The following is a 22,105-nucleotide window of genomic DNA, read 5'->3' on the forward strand; positions in this document are numbered from 1 at the left end:
ATTGCATCACGCCTTGCACATTCCTCTAGAAGCTGTTTCCCATATACAAACATTGCACTTACACTCTTGAGATTGATTTCCAGAATTCTTAACAGCAAGTGTAGAGAATGATCATTTTGTATATGCTTTGGTCGAAGAAAACATTGGATGACGTACAAGTGGTTGCTTTTGCTTTGATGAGAAACTGTAATGCAATGGGACATCTGGGCATAGTGAGCCAATGGATTCTTAGAAATAGTGAGAGCACATAAAGCTGAATGGAAACTCCACTTGAAGCTTGTGAAACTCACAAGCTTGAAGATAGTCATGCATATCATCATAAATGTCATCCCACGAATTGAATGTATGAAAGATACCATCTTCATGCAGCATATGCTGGAGGAGATGTTAAGACATTGGTTGTTACAAGGGATCCAAACTTGTGCCAGGTATAGTCGCGGGATTGTCGCCATAGCCAATTTAAGTACCTCTGGTGTGTCAGTTTCAGGTTGCTGCAGCTGCTTATATAGATGGGACGAAATAAGAAATTGCAGTCAATGAAATAGTTCATTTTAAAAGGAATGCTCTATGTTTACCATTTGTTTTGTAATAGCAATGGATTTGTGATTAGTGAGTATGAATTAACATGTTATTGGTTGTTAAGAAGAATAACCTGCGGTGCTCATAAACAAAATAATATGTTTGAAAGATCTCCAACACACCGTAGCAGTGATCTGTACGGAAATCAAACCATCGATATCGCGATACACAATCAAATCGAACACTAACAAGAGATAAGAGGGGGAAGTTTTTTTCAAGAAAGCAGACGTGAGTGATAGAGATTGAAATCTGCATGAAGAACACACACTGATGACTTAGAGATATGAAGATAATCACCGGAGAGGATTCATTCACATTAAAATGAGATGATTTACAAGGAATGATTCATCCTGCTTCTTTCCTAGATATGGATTCACTGAAACATGGTGAGGAGCATTTTATTCAGTATTCATACTAGTAATTTAGCGGTTAAATTTGGGTTCCGGATATTAAAAATAAAAAATAATGGTGAGAATGTTTTATTACTTCAGCTGGGCATTTTGTCAAGCAGGAAGAAGACAAGAAAGTGGTGTTTATTTTGTGTGCAGGCTGTGTATGTATATTGTGGATTGTGAGTATATGTTTGTTGCGACTTGTGTAGTATGCATTGCATGTATAATGTTGTGTGCCATTTGTTTTGTGTGCAATGTTTTCTATGTATATTGTGTGTGCAATGTGTGTTTGTGAAGTATTGAATTTTATAACATTTTAGAATTTTAATATTTTTTTTACCTATAAATTCAAATTATAAAATTGAAAGGATCAAAACAGTTTTGTGATACCGAGCGGTGAATTTGAGATTGAATACTCTAATTTTTATTCCGAACCCCAATTTCATAGTACTATATGCATCCTATAGTTTTGCTTACTATAAGTTTGTTTTATTTGTAGCTTTTCACTATAGCTCTTCAACTTAAAAATATTATTAAAATTTTAATAAAAATCCATATACAACTCAAATTAAATTCACAATAATTACTTATATACCATGTTCACGAAAATATAGTCTTGTTTGTGGAACACGGATTTTAATACTATGTAACTGATAAAATATAAAAAATATATAGAAAATAGGTAATTAAAATATGAGAGTAAAAGAGAAAAGTGATGAATTTTTTTTTCAGAATTCTATGTTTTTATAGGATTATTGATCTATAAATACACCATTTTCACTCAATTTAATAATTATTCATAAAATTCATAATTTTCAGTACAAAAAAATGCAAATTAATGACGGAATTAGTGACGGGAGTGGAAATTTCATGAATTAGTGACGCCAGTCACTAATTGGTGACAGAACAGTCTGTCACTAATCCGAATTTACGTTGGCAGTCGCTTTTGATTTCTGTTATTGTTACTTTTGGTTAATTATAGAGCATCCACCTCCATGTTCTTATTATTGGCAAGAGCAGGATGTGGGCCCAGACCCACTTTTATTAATTTTTTACGTTCTTCCCCAAGAGCACAACACCAATATTCATACCCTTTCGCAAGAGCATGCTCAAGGATCTCACTATTCCATTATTCAATTTAAATACTTCAATTACTAAAAATATTTCCACAATATTAAAATGCATTAAAAATATCCGATACCATTACAAATTACTAAAAAATTAAAAATTACATAATTAAAATCCTAAAAATTAAAAATAACATAATTAAAATCCTAAAAATTGAGATTGAGAGAGTTGTTTGGTATAGGGCCATTTTTTGAGTTTGAAATTAAAGTATTTATCGATGAAAGTATGAATTTTAGGGTAAAAATAATGAAAAATAAATTAAAAGTGTGGAAAAAATGGATATATTTTATTAGGAAGTGGGAAAATATTTTTTTTATTAAATCTGAATTTTTCCGATTTTTTTGGTTTTTTTTAAAAAATAATAAAAATGATAAACCAACGGCCAACCAGAGCATGACACGTCGGCTGCTCGTGCTCTTGCCGTTGGCACGGACGTGCTCTATGCATAGAGCAGGGCCGTGCCGTAAGCAAGAGCACAGCGGCGGACACAGACGTGCTCTTGCCGATGGCACGGACGGTGCTCTTGCCAAGAGCACCGTTGTGGATGCTCAAGTAGACTATTATGTTTAACTTAATTACCCTGGCATTTCTTCTCATCTAATTCCACAATTGTTATGTACAAATGGAAATAGTTAAATTGCCCATGTAGTACTTTTTTGGATTTGTTGCTCGTGTAGTAGTACTATGTTAGTGTGAAACTATAGTACTAAAATAAAACTGAGAATATGATACAGAGGAGAAATCGTTATATACCCCGTGATTTGACTATTTAACTAATAAGGTTCTTTATCATTATTAAAATTTCTTAATGTCGTACTCCCTTCCGTTCAATAATAGTAGAGTCATCTTGCCATTTTGGTACGTTTCATAGTAGTAGAGTCATTTTCCTTCTTTACTAAAAGTCGTAAAAAAATCAACATATTTCTTATCACTTACTTTACTCTCTTCGTCTCTCTACATTTTTCATTTCGCGTGTCGAAAAGAAACGCCTCCACTACCGCAGAATGGAGAGAGTAACATTAATACTATTTCGTTGACAGGATAGTATATAGTGAGATACTCCTACAATATAGGATAATCCAAGGTAAGACAATGTCTTACTTAAATTAATCAGAAGAATGAATGTAGAATGGGCATGCAGGGGCGTAGAGCAGTTGGCAACGGAGGGGCAGATCTTGCTGCAATGAGCCTGGGTTCGAATCCCACTGCTGTCGTGTAGTTGCTTCCATCTCTCAGGCACAAGTGTGAGACCTTGGGAGATGGGCTTCTGGCAGCCAGTGGGTTAGGGCCTCCCCCTTAACGGGCTATTGCATACCCTGATTGAACCCCCTCACATGATGTCGAGCCGGAGTGTGGGGGCCGCCAAGGCGACGGAATCGCCTTTTTTTTTGCTGAATGGATAATCGTTAGAAACAATATAATCTTAATATTTATAGATGGGTTAAGATACATCATAAAAAAGCATCCGAACAATAAATAAAATTAGACACAATCACAATCACGAGTAATTATAGCAACCAAACAACTCCTACTTTTGCACCTTCATTATTCACAAAACTATGGGAAATTTGCAAAGGATAAGTAGGAAAGATTGGTGGGCATAAATTCACTGTTACTAGAAAAAGAATCTTAAAAGTCTAAAATGTTGTGCTACCAACTCGTTATCATTCACTCTCGTCGCTTTCTTTCTACTCAAATAAAATTATTTCCTATTTGTATTCACTATTTTATTTGCCACTAAAAAATTTAAAAAATTCAAATCCCACCACCACAAATGACTATTGACATAGAATTTATTGTGCAAGAATTGCATAGCACAAACTATTTTTAATGTTTATGTATTATACTATGAACCTAAAGTTGTTTCAACTTTCAGCCTATGTATATTTAGTCTGAAGCTAATAAAACAAAGAGATATTAAATACAATAAAAAATGCATATATTACACATGAATCGTGAATTAAATTTGTTATAATTGGAGACAATAATTTGTCTCAATTAAAAGTAAATGAAGTTTCCTTATGCTTCCAAACGTGAGTACTGCACATATAATTGCACCGAGCTATGATTAAATTATACTTATACATGAAGTCAACCTCTATGTTAGGTAATTTTATCAAATTTTTATAATCATATTAAGTTATTAGCCACCCAATACAACGCGAAGCTGTCATATTCATTTTAATCAGTTAATTAATCACTACAAGTGTTCTCTTGATTTAATTAGTATCTCCATGAAAAGCTTGACAACTACAAACCTCACCTTTTTTTTAAACTAAAAACATATCATATCAATCAACAAGACAAATAAATGAATTCAAAAAACACAATTGGAAACGTTGAACTTTCGTCTCCTTTTAATCTTTTTAACAAAACCAAGGACAGTTTGGTCGATGGGATTGAAGAGTAGAGAAAATGGGCCAAACCCACTTAGCACTATCGAACAAAAAAAAAACTTGTTCTCTCAAGACGGCTTTAGATACGTTACACGATAAGATATGCTCCAAAAAATATACCTTTGGTCAATTTAAATTTTTACCAGAAACTTTAAGTATAGTAGAAAATTACGTTTACTTTTAACTTGCATATTAAATTTCCCATAAAATTCATTTTCGCCCAAATTTAATCCTATGTGGCGCACCGGAATGTTCACATCATCTGGCCGCCGGTTTCCGTAAAAGACGTAGTTTGTAGGAAGAACTTATAAAAACACAAACTTTAATTCACATGTGTATATTTTCTATCACATTTAAAGTTCGTGATAAAAATCTGAATTGGGCAAAAGTTAGATGAAATTTTTTGCTATTAACCCTATGAAAGAACCTAAAATAAACTTTGTCTAGGATTGGGGGCGACATAATTATCAAGGGCTAAGTTTTTTTTATAGAAAGTGCAATCGAACAAAATATAAAAATAAACATTGCGTCTAGTCATGAGCAAATAATAGGAACACAACTAGTCCCAAAGGTATAAAATAGCATTCCTCGTAAATAATAAGTATTCCACTAGTGACTATGGCTAAGTCTTCGTTTTGGTAAAACCTCACTTAATAAGAAGGATCCAAAGTCAGACCAAACCAATAACCTAAATGGATGGGCCGACATTAAATGCGTTGAATAATAGATGTACCATCAAACACAAAACACGTAGTTAACCATTTTTTACCTTGAAAAAAAGGAAACTCCATCTCTGACCATTCAATCTATTCCTTCCTCATGCATTTCTGCCAACCCTTTTCTCCTTTGCTTCTCTCTCAAACAAGTCGTCGCCACGCCAAAACCGAAAGTTATTTGCTTTGATTTCGTCGAAAGGTGTAACCGATGGACTATATCCATACAACTCCATCACTAGGCATGTTTATGGGATCTTCTTGCAACTCAAACCAATGATTAGAACTCCACACTTTCTTCCATGCCTTCTTTTCTTATCCCTGTTCCAAATCTTGATTCCACTTCTTGTTTCCGGCCAATGCAACGGCGATCAAAGATCGACGTTGCTGCTGCTGAGGAGCACCCTTGAGTATAATTCCACTTATTCCACCAAGTTGGTGAAATGGAACCAAAGTGATGACTGCTGCAGATGGGAAGGAGTAGGCTGTGATGGCGCGGGACATGTGACCAGCTTGAACTTGGAGAACGAGGCCATTTCTGGAGGGATCGACAACTCAACTGCTCTTTTCAGTCTTCAATCTCTTGAAAGCCTAAATCTGGCTTTCAACTTGTTCAAGCGTGCGCAGATTCCAAAGGGGCTTCAAAATCTGACCAATTTGTCATACCTTAATTTGTCAAATGCTGGTTTTGGAGGACAGGTTCCGATTGAACTTGCAGAGTTGAGAAGCCTGCTTACTCTTGATCTGTCCACCTTGTTTGGAGGAGCTCTAATACTTGAGAATCCAAATCTGCGGAGGCTTGTTCAGAATCTTCCTAGCCTGAGAGAACTTTATCTTGACAATGTCAACATTTCTGCTCAGAAAAGTGACTGGTGCCAAGCATTGTCTTCTTCTCTACCCAACTTAACGACGCTGAGCTTGCGCAGCTGTGGTCTATCAGGCACTCTTGATGCTTCTCTCGCAGGGCTTCATTCTCTGTCGGTTCTACGTCTTGATGGTAACAATCTGCAGACAACGGTGCCGGAGTTCATGGCAAAATTTTCAAGTTTGACAGCCTTGAATCTGGGAAATTGCTTTCTGCAAGGTATCTTTCCAGACGCCGTCTTTCAGGTACCCACTCTACGGATTCTTGATTTGTCCAACAATAAGAATCTCAGTGGAACCATTCCAAAGCTTCCACTGAACAGTTCTTTAAGGACTGTGGTGCTTAGCCACACTAATATGTCAGGTGAGTTGTCAGACTCCATTGGCAATCTAAGAATGTTGTCAAGGATAGACCTTTTTAGTTGCAACTTTACCGGATTGATTCCGACCACCATCTCTAATCTAACAGAGCTAGTGTACATGGATTTCTCTTTCAACACTTTCCTTGGTTCAATACCACCTTTTAGGATGTCCAGTAAATTGACTTACCTGGACCTTAGTCGCAATTCTCTAACCGGTTCACTTTCTCCCAACCATTTTGAAGGCCTCTCAAGTCTTGTATACATCAACTTAGGTTCTAATTCATTGAATGGGAGCATCCCTCCTTCCTTGTTTAGTCTCCCTTCACTTCAGGGACTTATTCTTTCCAACAACACATTTAATGGCAAGATTGAGGAATTTCCCATTCCGAATCCCTCTAATCTGGATACAGTAGATTTAAGTTGGAACCGGCTCAAAGGTTCCATTCCAGAGTCTTTCTTCAAACTTGAGGGGTTGAGTGTACTATCACTTTCTTCAAACCTCTTCAATGGCACCTTTAATCTGGAAAAGATTCAAAGGTTTCCAAACCTCACAAGACTGGAGCTTGGATACAACAACTTGTCTGTTGATACAAGCAGCAGCAATTCAAGTTCATCCCAGTATCCCCAGCTAAGCCGGTTAAATCTAGCTTCTTGCAACTTGTACAACTTCCCTGATCTCAGAAATCAATCTAAGCTGATATTTCTGGACCTCTCAAAGAATAGTATCAAGGGAGAAGTACCTAGTTGGATTTGGACCCTTGGAAATGGATCTCTCGCTCATTTGAATCTTTCAAGTAATTTCCTGATAGATCTCCAAAAGCCTGTCAAAATCCCTCCTTTTCTTGGAGTAATAGACTTGCACTCAAACAGCCTCAGAGGTGAATTCCCAGTGCCGCCAGCATCAGCTATCTATGTAGACTACTCGAGCAATAACTTTCAGCAGGCCAATCCAGTTAGCATAGGTGACTTTGTTTCATTCACACTTTTCTTTTCTCTAGCAAAAAATATCCTTAGTGGAACAATTCCTGAATATCTTTGCAATGCAACTTACCTTCAAGTTCTTGATTTGTCTGATAACAACTTGAATGGTAGTATACCAAATTGCCTAGTAAAGATTTATACTCTCGGAGTGCTGAATCTGAGGGGAAATCAAATCAGTGGTGAGATACCAGATTTGTTTTCTTCCCGCTGTGCTTTAAAAACGTTAGACCTCAGTCAAAACAATCTTGGAGGAAAACTCCCACGCTCCATGGCTAACTGTGCATCTTTAGAAGTCTTGAATGTTGGAAGCAACAAGATTGACGATACATTCCCATGCAATCTGAAACATTCTTCCAGCTTGCACGTTCTTGTTCTGCGTAGCAACAAATTTTATGGCAACATCAGTTGTTTTGAGGTCAAGGGGAGCTGGCCAAATCTTCAAATCATTGATATAGCTTACAATAACTTCAGTGGTGCAATAATTCCGGGGTGTATTGCAAGTTGGAAAGGAATGATGCTAGAGAATGGCACAGAGTTGAGGGGAGACCACATACGCTTTGATTTTCTGAGTAACTATTACTACCAGGATGCAGTAACAGTTACTGTCAAAGGCCTAGAGCTGGAGCTTGTCAAGATTTTGACAGTCTTCACTTCTATCGATGTCTCTTGCAATAATTTCAGCGGGGACATACCCCATACAGTTGGAGATCTCAGCTCACTTTATGTTCTCAACTTATCACACAATTCATTCTCAGGTGCAATTCCAAGCTCCATTGGAAATCTGAAACAGCTTGGATCACTGGACCTTTCAGACAATCAGCTGACAGGGAAAATACCACAAGAGCTTTCGAGACTGAACTTTCTCTCGGTCTTGAACTTATCTTACAATAACTTGTATGGAATGATCCCAACAGGTAGCCAACTTCAAACCTTTTCAGCGGAAAGCTTCGAAGGAAATTTTGGGCTGTGCGGATTTCCTTCGAACAAAAGTTGTTCATCTATTAAAGCATTGCCAACACCGAGATGGAAAAACATAGATTTCAACTGGCAATTCATATTTATCGGCTTGGGATATGGAGCCGGAGTATCATTGATTCTTGCACCTCTTGCATTCTCCAAGGAGTGGAGGGAAAAATGTGAAGAGCAAATGAATCAATTTTTGAAGCTGCTCTATCCGAGATATGGATTCAGTTACGTCAGATATGATGACAAGGTTGAGGTGATAAAAAAGTATGAAGATCATGAGATAACAGATGATGATGAAGACGATGATGATGAAGATGATGAAGACGCAGGAAGCATAATACAAAGCGGAAGGTTCTGCATTTTTTGCACGAAACTTGACACTCAGATCAAAATAGTCATGCATAATCCCAACTGTACATGTCATTTGTCGCCTCCCAGAATCTCTTCCACGCCCACATCATCATCATCATCATCTAGCATACTAGTCATATATCGCTCAAGCTTTTGAATCTTCTCTTTTTCCTTTTTTTTTGGCTTGGTTCTTCATTCTGTATAGATACATCATACATAGATCGGTTAGGTGCATTTTCCTGCAAATGGATTCATGATACAGCATTTTTTGGAGAATTTGTTTATGAAGCAATTGTTACTCACTTTGTCATTCTGAAGAAAAGAAACCTTCTGTCATTTTATTTGATATCACAGAGTAATTTCGTCGAATATATTATGTGCTCAACTCCAAATAGGTAAGTGTCGCCCAATTTACAAACGAAAATATGGAGATTTTAAAGCATATAAACAAGAACACAACATAAGCATAAATTTGAACAAAGTCGAGAAGTGAACCTCGTTGGAGCATTATCCAGCAGGCACAACTGATTGGATAGCGTACGAGGTCGAGTTTTGTTTTCGGACATTATATGAGCAACAAATTTCCTAGTATCTTGATTTTTGAAATTATTTGTATTTGAAATTTCAGAAAATATCAGTTTAGAGCTATAATTTTAAACTTTTTTTATAACCTTAACTTCAAGAAATTATTTAATTAATGTTATAATCAAATTCATGATGCAACACCCATGGTTCTTTGCGAAAATTAGATATGAAATGATGACTAATCACCACGAAACTAGAGTACTAAAGAGAATTTTCAATAGTAGGTGGTTCGTCGCCATCAAATCGATGTTGTTGAATACTCGGAATACCACTAGAAGTTCATGTGCAATTCTGATTAAACCTATACATCCAATGATGATAAAAGCACTCTAAATATTGGACGATGAAACCGCAGATTGATCGGTGGTTCTATCATCCACTATTGCAAGCCAACCACCAATCTCATCGCCCTTCATCAACACCCCCAGTGATAGGGTGCACCGATTGGCGCTATTGCATGCCCATAAGCTATAATTCTGTCGATCCCTTCCGACTTTTTTTTAAAAGAAATTCACTTTTTCAATTCTATAGGGTACTATAATCCCATTTTTCTACTAGTTTATTCTATAAATACACTATTTTTCATTTTATTTTACTATTTTTTTGTGTTGTAGATTTTTTTTGTGAAATTAAATATGTTTTGGTTTTGTCTTTCATTTATTTATTTTGACGTTTTATTTTATTTGATAAACAAAAATTAAAAGAAAGCAGTGTTAACGTGGAAAATGTGGATGGGCGACTTTATATGACAAAATTTAAGGTGTTATTGCAGATATTGGGGATGAAAGATAAAATGCTAACATGTCGAGGAAATTGAGGAAGGGCAACTTTGTATATCATTATTTTAATTGTAAATGCTCTAAGCTAGCAAATGTAGTTAGAAACCTTTTAAGTATTGAATACCTATTTGATTTCATTGCTATTTATCATAATTTAATGTTTAATTTTGTAGAATAACAATCCCATAAACTATTTGGCATGATCGCAAGCATGTGATTATTATGATTACACAATTTCTCAAAATTCAGATTATATAAAAATTTATAACTAAGCTATCAATAAAGATTTGCTAAAAGCGATATTATAAAATTTAATTATCCCTAAATATTTTCCATGTACTTTGGCTTGCACATTTGCACTTGTCAAAATATACGTGTGTTGATCTAAATTAGTAGTAGGGTGATTAATGAATATTCTAATGCATCTTTTAAAAATTGCTACTCCTACTTCGTTTTACTCTCCAAATAAAGGAGGGGATGATCCACAGATGGATAACACAATTTATTTTTGGGCTTGAACCATTTTACCAAACTATATTCCACATATAATTTTGGGCATATAAGAGCATCGGCGACGCGGCGCGGAACAGTCCTGCGTTCCGTGCCTCGCGTCGCGGAACCGTCCCGCTTTCCGTGCCAGAGGCACGGAACGCCCGCGAGACGCGTTGCGGCACACCCTCCTGCCCCGGAACCGTTTCCATCTCGTCCTCCGTCCCTGCGAGACAAGGGACGGGCTGTCTCGCCACGCGCCATGGCGCACCCCTGCGCCATGCATGACGCCCACTCGCGCCCGCGGGTGGGCGTCGTCACCGCTGACGCAGTAATTCATTTTTAAAAAAAAATTTAAAAAAAATATTTTTTATTTATAAAAATTGAATTTTATATTTAAAAACATTTTTTACAAATAAATGAATACAAGAAATTCGTAATAGCCCATATATATTTGATGGGCTTGCGAATTTATGAAACTCGTTCTTGGTTGTTTCTCTTTTATCGAGACATCCTTGAATGTTTTATGTTCCACTTTCGATGTGAGACAAACTCATTCTTGGTTGTTTCTCTTTTATAAAGACATCCTTAAATGTTTTATATTCCACTTTCAATGTGGGACAAACTCATTCTTGGTTGTTTCTCTTTTATAGAGACATCCTTGAATGTTTTATATTCCACTTTCGATGTGGGACAAACTCACTCTTGGTTGTTTCAATTTTATAGAGACATCCTTGAATGTTTTATGTTCCACTTTCGATGTGGGACAAACTCATTCTTGGTTGTTTCTCTTTTATAGAGACATCCTTGAATGTTTTATGTTCCACTTTCGATGTGAGATTTTAATTATGTCTTTTTCTATTTTTTTAAATTATGTCATTTTTATTTTTTTAGAATTTTAATTATGTCTTTTTCTATTTTTTTGAATATTAAGTTGTAATGTTATTTTAATTTTAATGAAGTGTGTTTGTTTTAATTGAATTGGGTTGGAAATAAAAATAAAAAATGAAATTGAATGAATAGTAAATTAAGGAACGGTTAAGGAACGGAGGGTTGCAGGTTTCGTTCCTTAGTTAAGGAATGGAGTAAAAAAGTACAGTGAGGTCCGCAAATAGTAGTTTAGGAACGGTATAACAGCAGCGTTGTGGATGGTCTTAAAATTGCTCTTTTAATTGGGCTTGTTAACGTCCATTTGCCAACCCACCATCCCATCATAACAAAAAAAGAAACTACTCCAACTCCGTATTCGCAAATGTGAAAGATTACATTATTTCAATAAATATACTACTATTATATAAATTATTACCAAAAAAAGTATACTCCCTTATCTTATTAAAAATTTATCACATGTTTTCATTTTCATATGTCTCAAAAAATTATCGCCTTTCACTTTTATCCCTTTCGATAATAAACTCATATTCTACTAACTCATTATCACTTATATTTTATTATTTATAAAATTACTATAAAAATAGAATCCACATTTTATTAATTTTTTCAACTTACTTATTATTACATTTTTTAAAATCTATACAGAATCAAGATAGCAACGATTTTTTAAAGACGAATGTAGTAGTTTATGATTTTAGTAATGTTTTCTAGTATTTTGAAGTCGAGAATTTGAGTCGCCTAAAAAGAAATACTACTAAAATTAGTAATGTTTTCTAAAAGATGATTAATTAATATCACTGTCAAGTTGTCAACGTAATTAAACTAAAAGTAAAAGTATTCAATTTCAACCTTCTGACTTTAGTAATATCTAGTTTAGCCAATCTAGTAAAATGGAGTAGTAATTTTTATAGATCGATAATAAACTTGAATGTTACTTGATTCGTGTCAGCTTTGTTATATGTGTGGTTACTAAACCTATTGCAAAACCCTTATTAGATTTTAAAATGTTTTAAAATTTTGAATGCCATATGTCTGTTTTATATCTCATTTGTAGCGCTTACAAGTAATATTGAGTCGAATCACCCGCCACTTATTACAAAACATATTACAATCCCCTGATTAGATCTTTAAAAATTTTAAATTCTCAAATCAATGAAGACACTTTAGAAGTGAATGATTCGATCGATTAGATAAATATCAAAACCAATTAATTTATATGAATACGTGTTCGACATCGATTTACACCACACACTTAAAAATCCACTCTGATGCAAAAGTTCCAATAATTGATAATTACGTGCGACTAAACTAATACAACCCCAAAATTTTAAAATTCACCAAAATTAAAATTCATCAAAGCCTGATTGCTATATTTGCTACGAACATGCATCTTTTAACAATGAAAAGAAGAATAGTGCTATTCTGCGCTGGCGCAAACAGCCACATCAATTCAAGACAAAGGCATCACCCACATCCCCGCCTCGAGCTCCCGACTCAGCGAGTCAACCCGGTGCACGCAGCCTCTGCAGAGGGGGCAACTCGAGCGAGTCCTGAGCCACTCGTCGACGCAGTCCGAGTGGAAGCCGTGGCGGCAGAGCGGCAGGACCTTCACCCTCTCCCCCTCCTGGAAAATGCTCAGGCAAATGGCGCACTCGGCGCCGCCGTGGCTCGGCTTCTTGGCGAAGGAGGAGACGGGGAGGGAGCTGATGGCGGCGGGGTCGAGACCCGCCTCCGGCAGCGCGGTTGAGACGGCGTCGTGGCGGCGGCGGGCGCAGGCGTAGATGAAGTAGAGGAAGAGGAAGGTGATGAAGAAGACGAAGAAGAGGAGGAGGGAGCCGAGGAGTGGGTTTTTGGCGTTGATCTTGTTGTCTTTGAAATCGAAATGGATCGGTTCGAAATTTTGGGAAGCCATGCATCAAGATCAACTAGTGTAGTAGTGTGTGTTGTGTGTAAAGTGGAGGTGGAAATCTATGTAAAGATGAGTGTAAATTTGGGTGTTAGATATCCTACTTTACTACTTGGCATACTACTTTTGCATTTTATGTAGTTTTTTGTTGATATATGTCAAGTTTAAGGAGAGGTTTTATAGTTTAGTAAGTATAATACATCAAATAAAGTCATCATCGTGTAAAGTTACAGTCTCATTACCCACAAATAAATATTCTCTCTTTTCCACGCATCCAAAAACATAAAAGATGACATTCATATGTCATATTTAAAACTTAGGACCAGATGATATTTAATGTTCAAAAGTAAATTTAGCCTTTGAGTTTGAGATAATAATTGAATTACTTACTAATAGTATATTTTATTATATGTAAATAATAATTAACACTTAATCAGATGAAGTGGTGGGATTATGATCATTTGAAATATCAAATGTAATAGGTCAAATTAAAATAACAACAAAGCCAATTATTTAATGGAACTGTTTTCATACGAGGATTAACCCTTCTTCTTATATAGGAGTATGAATTTGTGTTTAAAATTCAAACAATAATAATAATACAATGAATTAAATTAAGGAAAAAAATACAGATTTATATATGAAGACATTTTAAATTGGTCCCAGCGGAGCTCGAACCGGCGACCTTCGGCATATAAGAGCAACGCTTTAACCAACTGAGCTAGGGCCCGATGATGATAAAGTTATATCTATATACTTAATTTAAACAATAGTTAGATATCAACAATTCCTTACATAAATCATTGGTCAAATTCGTGTTCATTATGGAGAATACATCAACAGGATTATAATACAGCTCAACAATTGAAAAGAAAATTGACTTGATTTGATAATTAAGTTCTCGCACGGTTGCATCTCATTAATTGCATGTTAAAAGGTTTAATAATTTAGTGTATTCGATTTTAATTAATCCTCCCCTTTCAGCAAGAAGTCCTATATTTTTACTTTAATACGTACTATATGTTGGTGTGTTCATATTTGTTTAATTAGTTAGTCATATTTTCCTAGTGCAGGATTGGGATTGACAAGCTCTTGGGGGGTCCGACGAGAGTGCTGAAAGTAGCATTAATTAATTAATTAAGGAGATAATAAGAGCTTACATTACAAAAAAAAATTGATGTACTTTTGAAATAATTGTACTAATTTCCACACCTGCTGATGTTATGTACCCCACTAATCACTTCACAGAGACTTAATTTATTCATTTTGTCGATGTGATGCCTAGCGTAATTGAAGTGGAAAAAGAGACACTGCTTAATGATTAAAGAAAAGCTGGTCATGGTTCGATCCATCTACTTATATACATGAGTTGTGAATATATAATATGCATGGTCTAGTTTGTCCTAATTTCTTTATATGATTATTGATTATCTCAAATTCTGTGTGTGTCTGGAAATCATGATTCGAGAACTTAATTATAGCTTTCAACTACTGTTTTTTTTGTAGATAATTGGTCATTCAAATTAAATTTACTTCAAGGAATTTGATCAATGGCAGTACCTGATTTTGACTATATTAAGCTCAACAATATTCTTTACTTTTTATTCTGACTATATTTAAGCTAGTATATATAGTGGAGTAGTATATATTGTTTCTACAAACCGTAAAAACTATACTTTCTAATAAATGAACTGTAATCATAATCATAATAATCATTTGATTTCCCTTCACATCATAATTTTTACAAACATCGGAAACACTACAAAAATTAAGCACATATCCATATAGCTAGCATATAGTAACTAAAAAGCACATATTCAGCAATTCTTTGTTTCCAATTAACCTATCTAGAGAGACGTAGAGGAAATCAGTTCTGCATAGAGGCATCAGAACCCCAAATATATTCACCGGAAAACCAAGATTCCGGCAACTCCCCGCCCTCCGCCAGCATCCGATCCACGGCGTAGCAATCTTCGCACGCCCGATCATCATAATTAAGCGTGGAATGATTCGGTTGAAGCGTCGAAACAACGGGATCAGAAGCTGCGTTATCAACCAAATCGATCATGGCCTGGTGCAGCCAAATCTGATTCTTGAGAAACTTGACATACTGAATCGCTTGCTCAAGCATCGACACCGTGTCCATCCTCGACCCGCCCGGGACCAGGCTCTGCAGAATCTTGAACCTGTCGCTGATGCGGTGCCGCCGCTGCCTCGCCGCCACGCTCTGGGGGTCGGTTGAGAGCTTCACGGCGGGGGCGGCCCTCCTCTTCTTATTCTTCGCCGCTGAAGAGGAGCTGCACGAACTAGGGTTTGAAAAGGAGGAGTGATCCATGTGTGTTGCTAGAGTGTTTGATGGATGGTCATGGAAAGTAGAGATTTGTATATGGTGTTGTGAATATTTTAAAATGTGATTGCCATCATATATATATATATATATATATAGTATATCGTAGAGTAGGGTTTAGACTTTAGGGTATATATATCTACCGAATGACCCTCACGTGCTCGACTATTGTTGATGCACTAAAATGTTAATGTTGTTGGAAAGCATCGGTTTATTGTGTTTAGGGTTTTATTATATTTTCAGTAACTAGATAGAGTTTCCAAACTACTTATAAAAAGTGTTTCATTGTTCTGAAGTCATTTTTTAATATTGTTAATATATTTCAATTTCATGAAACCAGAGCTTTCTGATATCTTTACAGTTCATTAATTTATGTGGAGTGTTTGCATTAGTTGTTGATGTAATAACACAACAATATCTTTTTATACCTCACTTATTCGGAAATAGTGCAATATTTATTACTCCATAAGAAAGTTTTTATTTTCAAACAGAATAAATACATAGATATATATTAACGTTTGTTTAGGATGCATAAAGGATTAAATTAACTAAAAATGATGATGATCAAATAACAAAAGAACAAAGCATAATTTTTAGTAATTATAATATTTTTAACGTTATATAAAAATTGATCTTGTTTTCTTAAAGGAAAAAATAAACATGGTAGTAGTATTTTTTGTTACAATTAATAAGTGGCACTGTGTATTCATATATGTGCACAGTGACACATTTCATTGAAACGCAACCGATCTCTGGCTCGGATTTGTGTGATCACCTATATCTAGGGCCTAAGACAGTAAAAGTAGTCAAAGCTCTATATATGCATATTTTTATACCAAGAGTGCTCCACATTTTGTTCTAAATGGGAGTACCATCAAATAATATTCTAAACAAAATTAAAAGGGAAACAAAAAGTTACTAGTATTTCTAATATAGCTTGTTGTGCTAAAAAAAGGGATGCGGCTGACAATTTTATTGATTAACTAGCTTTGGAAGATTGGTTCGATATTTATAGAATTCACTTCTTATGAGTTATACTACTAGAATACTCCACAATTTAAACAAGAACACCTTTTTAGTAGTGAGTGGTACTCGAGTTCAAGTGGTTTTTTTAGCAATCATTGTTGAAGTCAAGTTGTGTGTGTGGGAGTGGCTATTTGACATAAACGTACTTGATGCAAGTGAATGGTCAAATTAAATGTATGATGTTATTTTTCAATTTGGATTATAGTTATATTTATAAGTACACTCTTTGCCTACTCTTTGATTTGCAAGTAGATTGTAGCTGAGCAAAAGGGAAAGATTAGGAGGATTGCTGGTGTACTATTTCAGTGTGTGATTAGAAAAGAAAGGATCAAATCCCAATGAAATTATAATGATCACAAAGAGAAAAGAGAGGGGGGGCCTTGTGTGCTTTCAATGTAGGACATTTGACGATCGACATATTGTTTCGTCTTTGTCTTTAGATCCCTATGATCCATGCTGTCCCTCTCTCTCCTCTTTTTGAATTTTAGTGTGTACATTTTGAGAGATAAATTTTTGATTGATTTGTCGTAATTTGAATGTAATTTTGAGCAAAATTAAATGGTAACGACGAAAGAGGGCGGGGGGCATGAACTATATACTATAGTTATGGTTTCATGGTAATGTTAAATATCAAATTAATTATAATTTGCGAAAACAACAAAATATTTCGATTTAAATGATAGATTTGATCGTTTTGAGTCTTCTAATTATAAAATTTCAATTGCTTTTCTAAGGAAATAGTCCAATAGTAACATTGGAGTGATTAAGAGCCTTTGCTCTACATTCTCACTTAATAAATAATTAATTGCATTCTCGCTAAAGACTAAAGAGTAAAGTGAAACCCTAATATCGCTTCTTTTAAAGAGCTTTGAAATTGATTTTTTTGCCTTTCCTTTTCAAACTTTTGGGAGCCTTCGATATATTGGAACTGTTTATCAACTTAAGTGATTTTCCGCCTTTAATTAATTTTAATAGAAGTTGTTTTATTTGTTAATTTAAACATACTATATATTAGGTTTCTTATAAGCATCGTGGTTATATCCTTTTAGTAATTTTTGTACTGTATTTGTGTGTAAAAGGTAGAAACAAAGATGCTTCGCCACTTATATAGAGAGTTGAGCAAAGGATAATGGGAAAGAGAGTTGAGCAAAGGATTAGTTTAATAGCTTGGTTTCGGTTTTGCCAACAAAAACAAGTACTTGTAGGCTTTGGACTGTTGGGGTTTTGGTGCCTCTTGCACATCGGAAGACTTGTACAAAACAAATAAATCAGACGTAAGATCTATTTGACAGATTATGAGATTAATCAATTCACATGTTAACACAGAATTGCATGCTAGAACGCAAATAATTCATGGTTAAAGAATATAAATCCTAAATCATGAATTCTACGGTTTAGAGTTACCGATTTGATTCTCCAAAGAATCGTCGATTGCTCGCGCCTTCTCCACGATGATCTTCAATATTAGACCACAGATCTTCTGACTGGTGTCCCGAACTGTATTCCGACATCAGGGTGGGCTGATCTTATCGAAACACTAGGACTCGAATAAAGAAGACAGAACTGTCTCACGGAGGAGGAGCTGAGAGAAATTTTTGTCCCCTACACTGTAGAGAGAGGGACGAAATTTTCTTCATCAAAAAATTCTATTTTCTGTCTCTTTTATTCTCCTATTTATAATAGTTCATATTGGGCCCAGTCAGGGATCTATGGAAGGTTTTGGATATGAGCTCCCCCAATTAGCTTTTTACTAATAAATTGAACCCACAATTTAATACAAGCTTATATTGGAATATTACGAGCAGCCACTACAGAAGTAATATTGAACTCCTCATCCAAATCCGAAATTATAAGTATTTCGGATTTCCATTTTGTTTATTATTTATTTCCCGCGCTTAAGATATAAATGCCCATTAATTAATTAAAGTCTACTATGGACTTAATTAATTAACATCTTATTAATTCCAAGAGTAGATTTAGCAAGAAACACTTATTTATTATTCATAGAGTAATAAAACCACAACTAGCCAGTTTCCGAATAATAAAACCTTGTTCAAGCTCCTCTTGAGGACATTATCAAACGAGACTCACCTCGTGCACGATTCAACATAATAGCAATCCTAGCACCGCTAGATAATGATCACCACCACCCAATATACTTGGATCGTTGGGTGACGAAAAACCCGCACCTTTGGTAAGTCAAAGTAGTAGATACTCAATGTCGTATGCTCAATGCTAACGTATGTAGATTAAGAAATTAACTATCAAGACCTCGTCTTTCAGTAGATAGCATAAAGACTCGTCTTGCTGTTAGATCCATTCAGTGTTATACCACACTAACGTCATCTTATTTCAATAAGGCTTAGAAATAATCGGACTAACATTGCAACCTTTCACGATAGGTAGCCAAAGCCTATCTAGGTTGTGAAATTCTTCTTTTCTTTTGCAAAGCATTGCTTAGAACCGACTGTAGTACCTTAAACTGGGCGCAGCCCACGGCCAGTCTACTATGCAAAAGACTTAGGCTTTGTTTACTTCTTATGCATTTAAATATTTATAAACATCTTATAAACGCACAAGCAAACACAATGTAATAATATATTGATTCTATTCGTGCAAACTGCTCGAATGATACTGAATCGGGTTAAAAGTGGATTGTAGAGTTTTTATGTACAGAAGCAAGATTCTATTCGTGCGAACTCTATTCTATTCGTGCGAACTCACTCGAAACATGCTTTTCAGTGTACTAAACCTAACATGGACAAGTATTTAACTATACATAAATAAATTATACTAAAACACTCTTCGTTTCATTCGAAATATCTCTCATTTTGGATACACACTATAAGGAAAATGCGATCAGAGCATAAGAGCATGCGCAGCACAATGTAATAATATATTGATTCTATTCGTGCAAACTGCTCGAATGATACTGAATCGGGTTAAAAGTGGATTGTAGAGTTTTTATGTATAGAAGCAAGATTCTATTCGTGCGAACTCGATTCTATTCGTGCGAACTCACTCGAAACATGCTTTTCAGTGTACTAAACCTAACATGGACAAATATTTAACTATACATAAATAAATTATACTAAAACACTCTTCGTTTCATTCGAAATATCTCTCCTTTTGGATACACACTATAAGGAAAATGCGATCAGAGCATAAGAGCATACGCAGCGGTGGACGGACGGCGTTCGTCCGTCCATGCCGCTGGCACGGACAAGCTCCACTGCCGCTGAGCTCGCGACGCTGGCACGGCGCTGCTCGCTGCGAAGAGCACGTCCGTGCCAGTGAGCAGGCGACGTGGCGGCACGCGATTGGGCAACGGCATAGCCGTTGGCTTTGATTTTTTTTTATTAAAAATCAGTTTGTAATTAAAAAAACGATAAAAAAAATTTCACTTCCCAAAAAAAAATATATCCGTTTATTACCGATTTTTACCACTTTTTATTTTTTTCTTATTTTTTCTTATTTTTTCCCCCAAAAATACACATTTTCATCTATAAATACCCCAACTTTCACACCCAAAAATTCACACCAAACTACACAATTCTCATCTTCATTCTCCCATATCCATTCTCATCTTCATTCTCTCATATCCATTATCAATCTTTCTTCCACTCCTACACCAGTACACCATAACAATGTCCGGCCACGGAGATAACCCCCCGGGCTCCGGTTGGAACCCCGAATGGTTTGGTTCACCACCGTTTCCTAGTCCGGAAACGGAATACTCGGCCCCTCCTCAAACCCAAAGTTCGGCCATTCCGGGTGACTACCGGCCATACCCAATCGACGGCCAAGGTGCCCCCGAAGGGCGATACGGGTGGACACCGGAGCCTAGGCCGACCGCCCCCTCCCAAACTCTGACTCCTCCTACTCGCGGTGTCCGCACACCGTACACTCCGGCGGAGATGGATAAATTGTTCAAGGCGTACTTGGAAATCTCCGAAGATCCGGTGGTTGGCACGAACCAATCCGGTGATCACTTTTGGTGGCGCATCGCTCGCCGGTACAATGAAAACCGGCCGCCGGGAACAGTCGAGCACAACGAGAGTAGTCGTCCACGGGGGTATTTTTATCTTTTAATTATGTAATTTTTAATTTTTAGGAGTTTAATTATATAATTTTTAATTTTTATGATTTTAATTATGTCTTTTTTATTTTATTAGTAATTTTTAATATTTATTGTGGTTTTTTAATGAATATTAATATTATGGAAATGTTTTTGTTTAATTGAATTTTAAATTGAATTGTGCTCGTCCTTGCGGAAGAGCACAACTGTGGGTGTTGTGCTCTTGCCAGAGAGCAGGTAGGAATAGTGGTTCCGGGCCCACAACCGTGCTCGCTGGCAAGAGCACGGTTGTGAATGCTCTAAAGAGTATGGACTCATCATTCGTGTGTGTATATTTTTAAAAGAAGTAATATAAAGAGAACTACTACAAAACTAACTACGACATGACTAGAAGTTCTTATTATTTTCTAAAATGAAATGGATCTCTTCAAATAAAACCACTCAAAAAGGAGTGAAACATTTCGATTGAGACAAAGAGAATACTCGTTATTACAGTGTAAAAGATAAATAGGCCAATGTGAAAATATTTCTCTTAAATGTTAATGAAAATATAAATTTATAACGCTGTATTTTGTGTTCGATTGAGACAAAGAGAATACTCGTTATTACAGTGTAAAAGATAAATAGGCCAATGTGAAAATATTTCTCTTAAATGTTAATGAAAATATAAATTTATAACGCTGTATTTTCTGTTTTTAACACGGTTCTTGTCACACTATATAATGCTAAAGTATAAGACACACTCCTAACCACAATCTGATAAACTCACAAATTGGTTATTCACAAATTTTTAGTGGACCATAAAATATTTATGAAAATGTAATCTATAACGAATCACCTAATTAACAAACAAACTAGCATCTTATGTACACACACACAGATATAGTTTTATATTTTCCAACACTCCCATGTGTTTTGTACTTATAAGGTTGAAATTTGGGTCCAATGCATGTTACCGTTACATCATAGTCGACGACTCTCTCGTAAAACAAATGTGCTCATTTATGGACTAGCATTAATTATAGTAGTCTTCATTAATTACACATTTGTTTTCCTTATATAAAAGTCGAATAACTAAGATCCAATTCGATTCATACAAAAAAAATAACAATATTGTGCATATGAATCGCTCATATCAACTTAATCATCAAGTTTTAAAATACTGAATCAATAGAATTTACAACTTAATCATCAAGTTTTAAATTACTGAATCAATAGAATTTAAAAAAAATAAGATTTATTACAATCTTATTAATTTTTTACATTTTTCCA

General features: G+C 35.6%; 3 protein-coding genes across 3 annotated transcripts; 1 reads left to right on the plus strand and 2 right to left on the minus strand.

The window, feature by feature from the left end:
* The first annotated feature begins 5,052 nt into the window (after positions 1-5,052).
* Positions 5,053-9,034, plus strand: LOC121785251 (receptor like protein 27-like). Its single transcript, XM_042183640.1, has one exon. The coding sequence runs from the start codon at positions 5,485-5,487 to the stop codon at positions 8,887-8,889; it is 3,405 nt and encodes a 1,134-aa protein (XP_042039574.1). The 5' UTR covers positions 5,053-5,484; the 3' UTR covers positions 8,890-9,034.
* Positions 9,035-12,691: 3,657 nt separating this feature from the next.
* LOC121771803 (RING-H2 finger protein ATL66-like) lies at positions 12,692-13,511 on the minus strand. Its single transcript, XM_042168691.1, has one exon. The coding sequence runs from the start codon at positions 13,386-13,388 to the stop codon at positions 12,927-12,929; it is 462 nt and encodes a 153-aa protein (XP_042024625.1). The 5' UTR covers positions 13,389-13,511; the 3' UTR covers positions 12,692-12,926.
* A 1,563-nt stretch (positions 13,512-15,074) lies between these two features.
* LOC121771916 (transcription factor bHLH140-like) lies at positions 15,075-15,760 on the minus strand. The gene has a single exon (XM_042168814.1). It carries the CDS (start codon positions 15,715-15,717, stop codon positions 15,250-15,252), a length of 468 nt encoding a protein of 155 aa, XP_042024748.1. The 5' UTR covers positions 15,718-15,760; the 3' UTR covers positions 15,075-15,249.
* Positions 15,761-22,105: the final 6,345 nt, after the last annotated feature.

This window comes from Salvia splendens, chromosome 2, assembly GCF_004379255.2.
Source record: "Salvia splendens isolate huo1 chromosome 2, SspV2, whole genome shotgun sequence".
Taxonomy (NCBI): Eukaryota; Viridiplantae; Streptophyta; class Magnoliopsida; order Lamiales; family Lamiaceae; genus Salvia; species Salvia splendens.

Coding starts and splice junctions, on each gene's coding strand:
- LOC121785251 (XM_042183640.1), top strand. CDS start 5,485: ATGATTAGAACTCCACACTTTCTTCCATGCCTTCTTTTCTTATCCCTG.
- LOC121771803 (XM_042168691.1), bottom strand. CDS start 13,388: ATGGCTTCCCAAAATTTCGAACCGATCCATTTCGATTTCAAAGACAAC.
- LOC121771916 (XM_042168814.1), bottom strand. CDS start 15,717: ATGGATCACTCCTCCTTTTCAAACCCTAGTTCGTGCAGCTCCTCTTCA.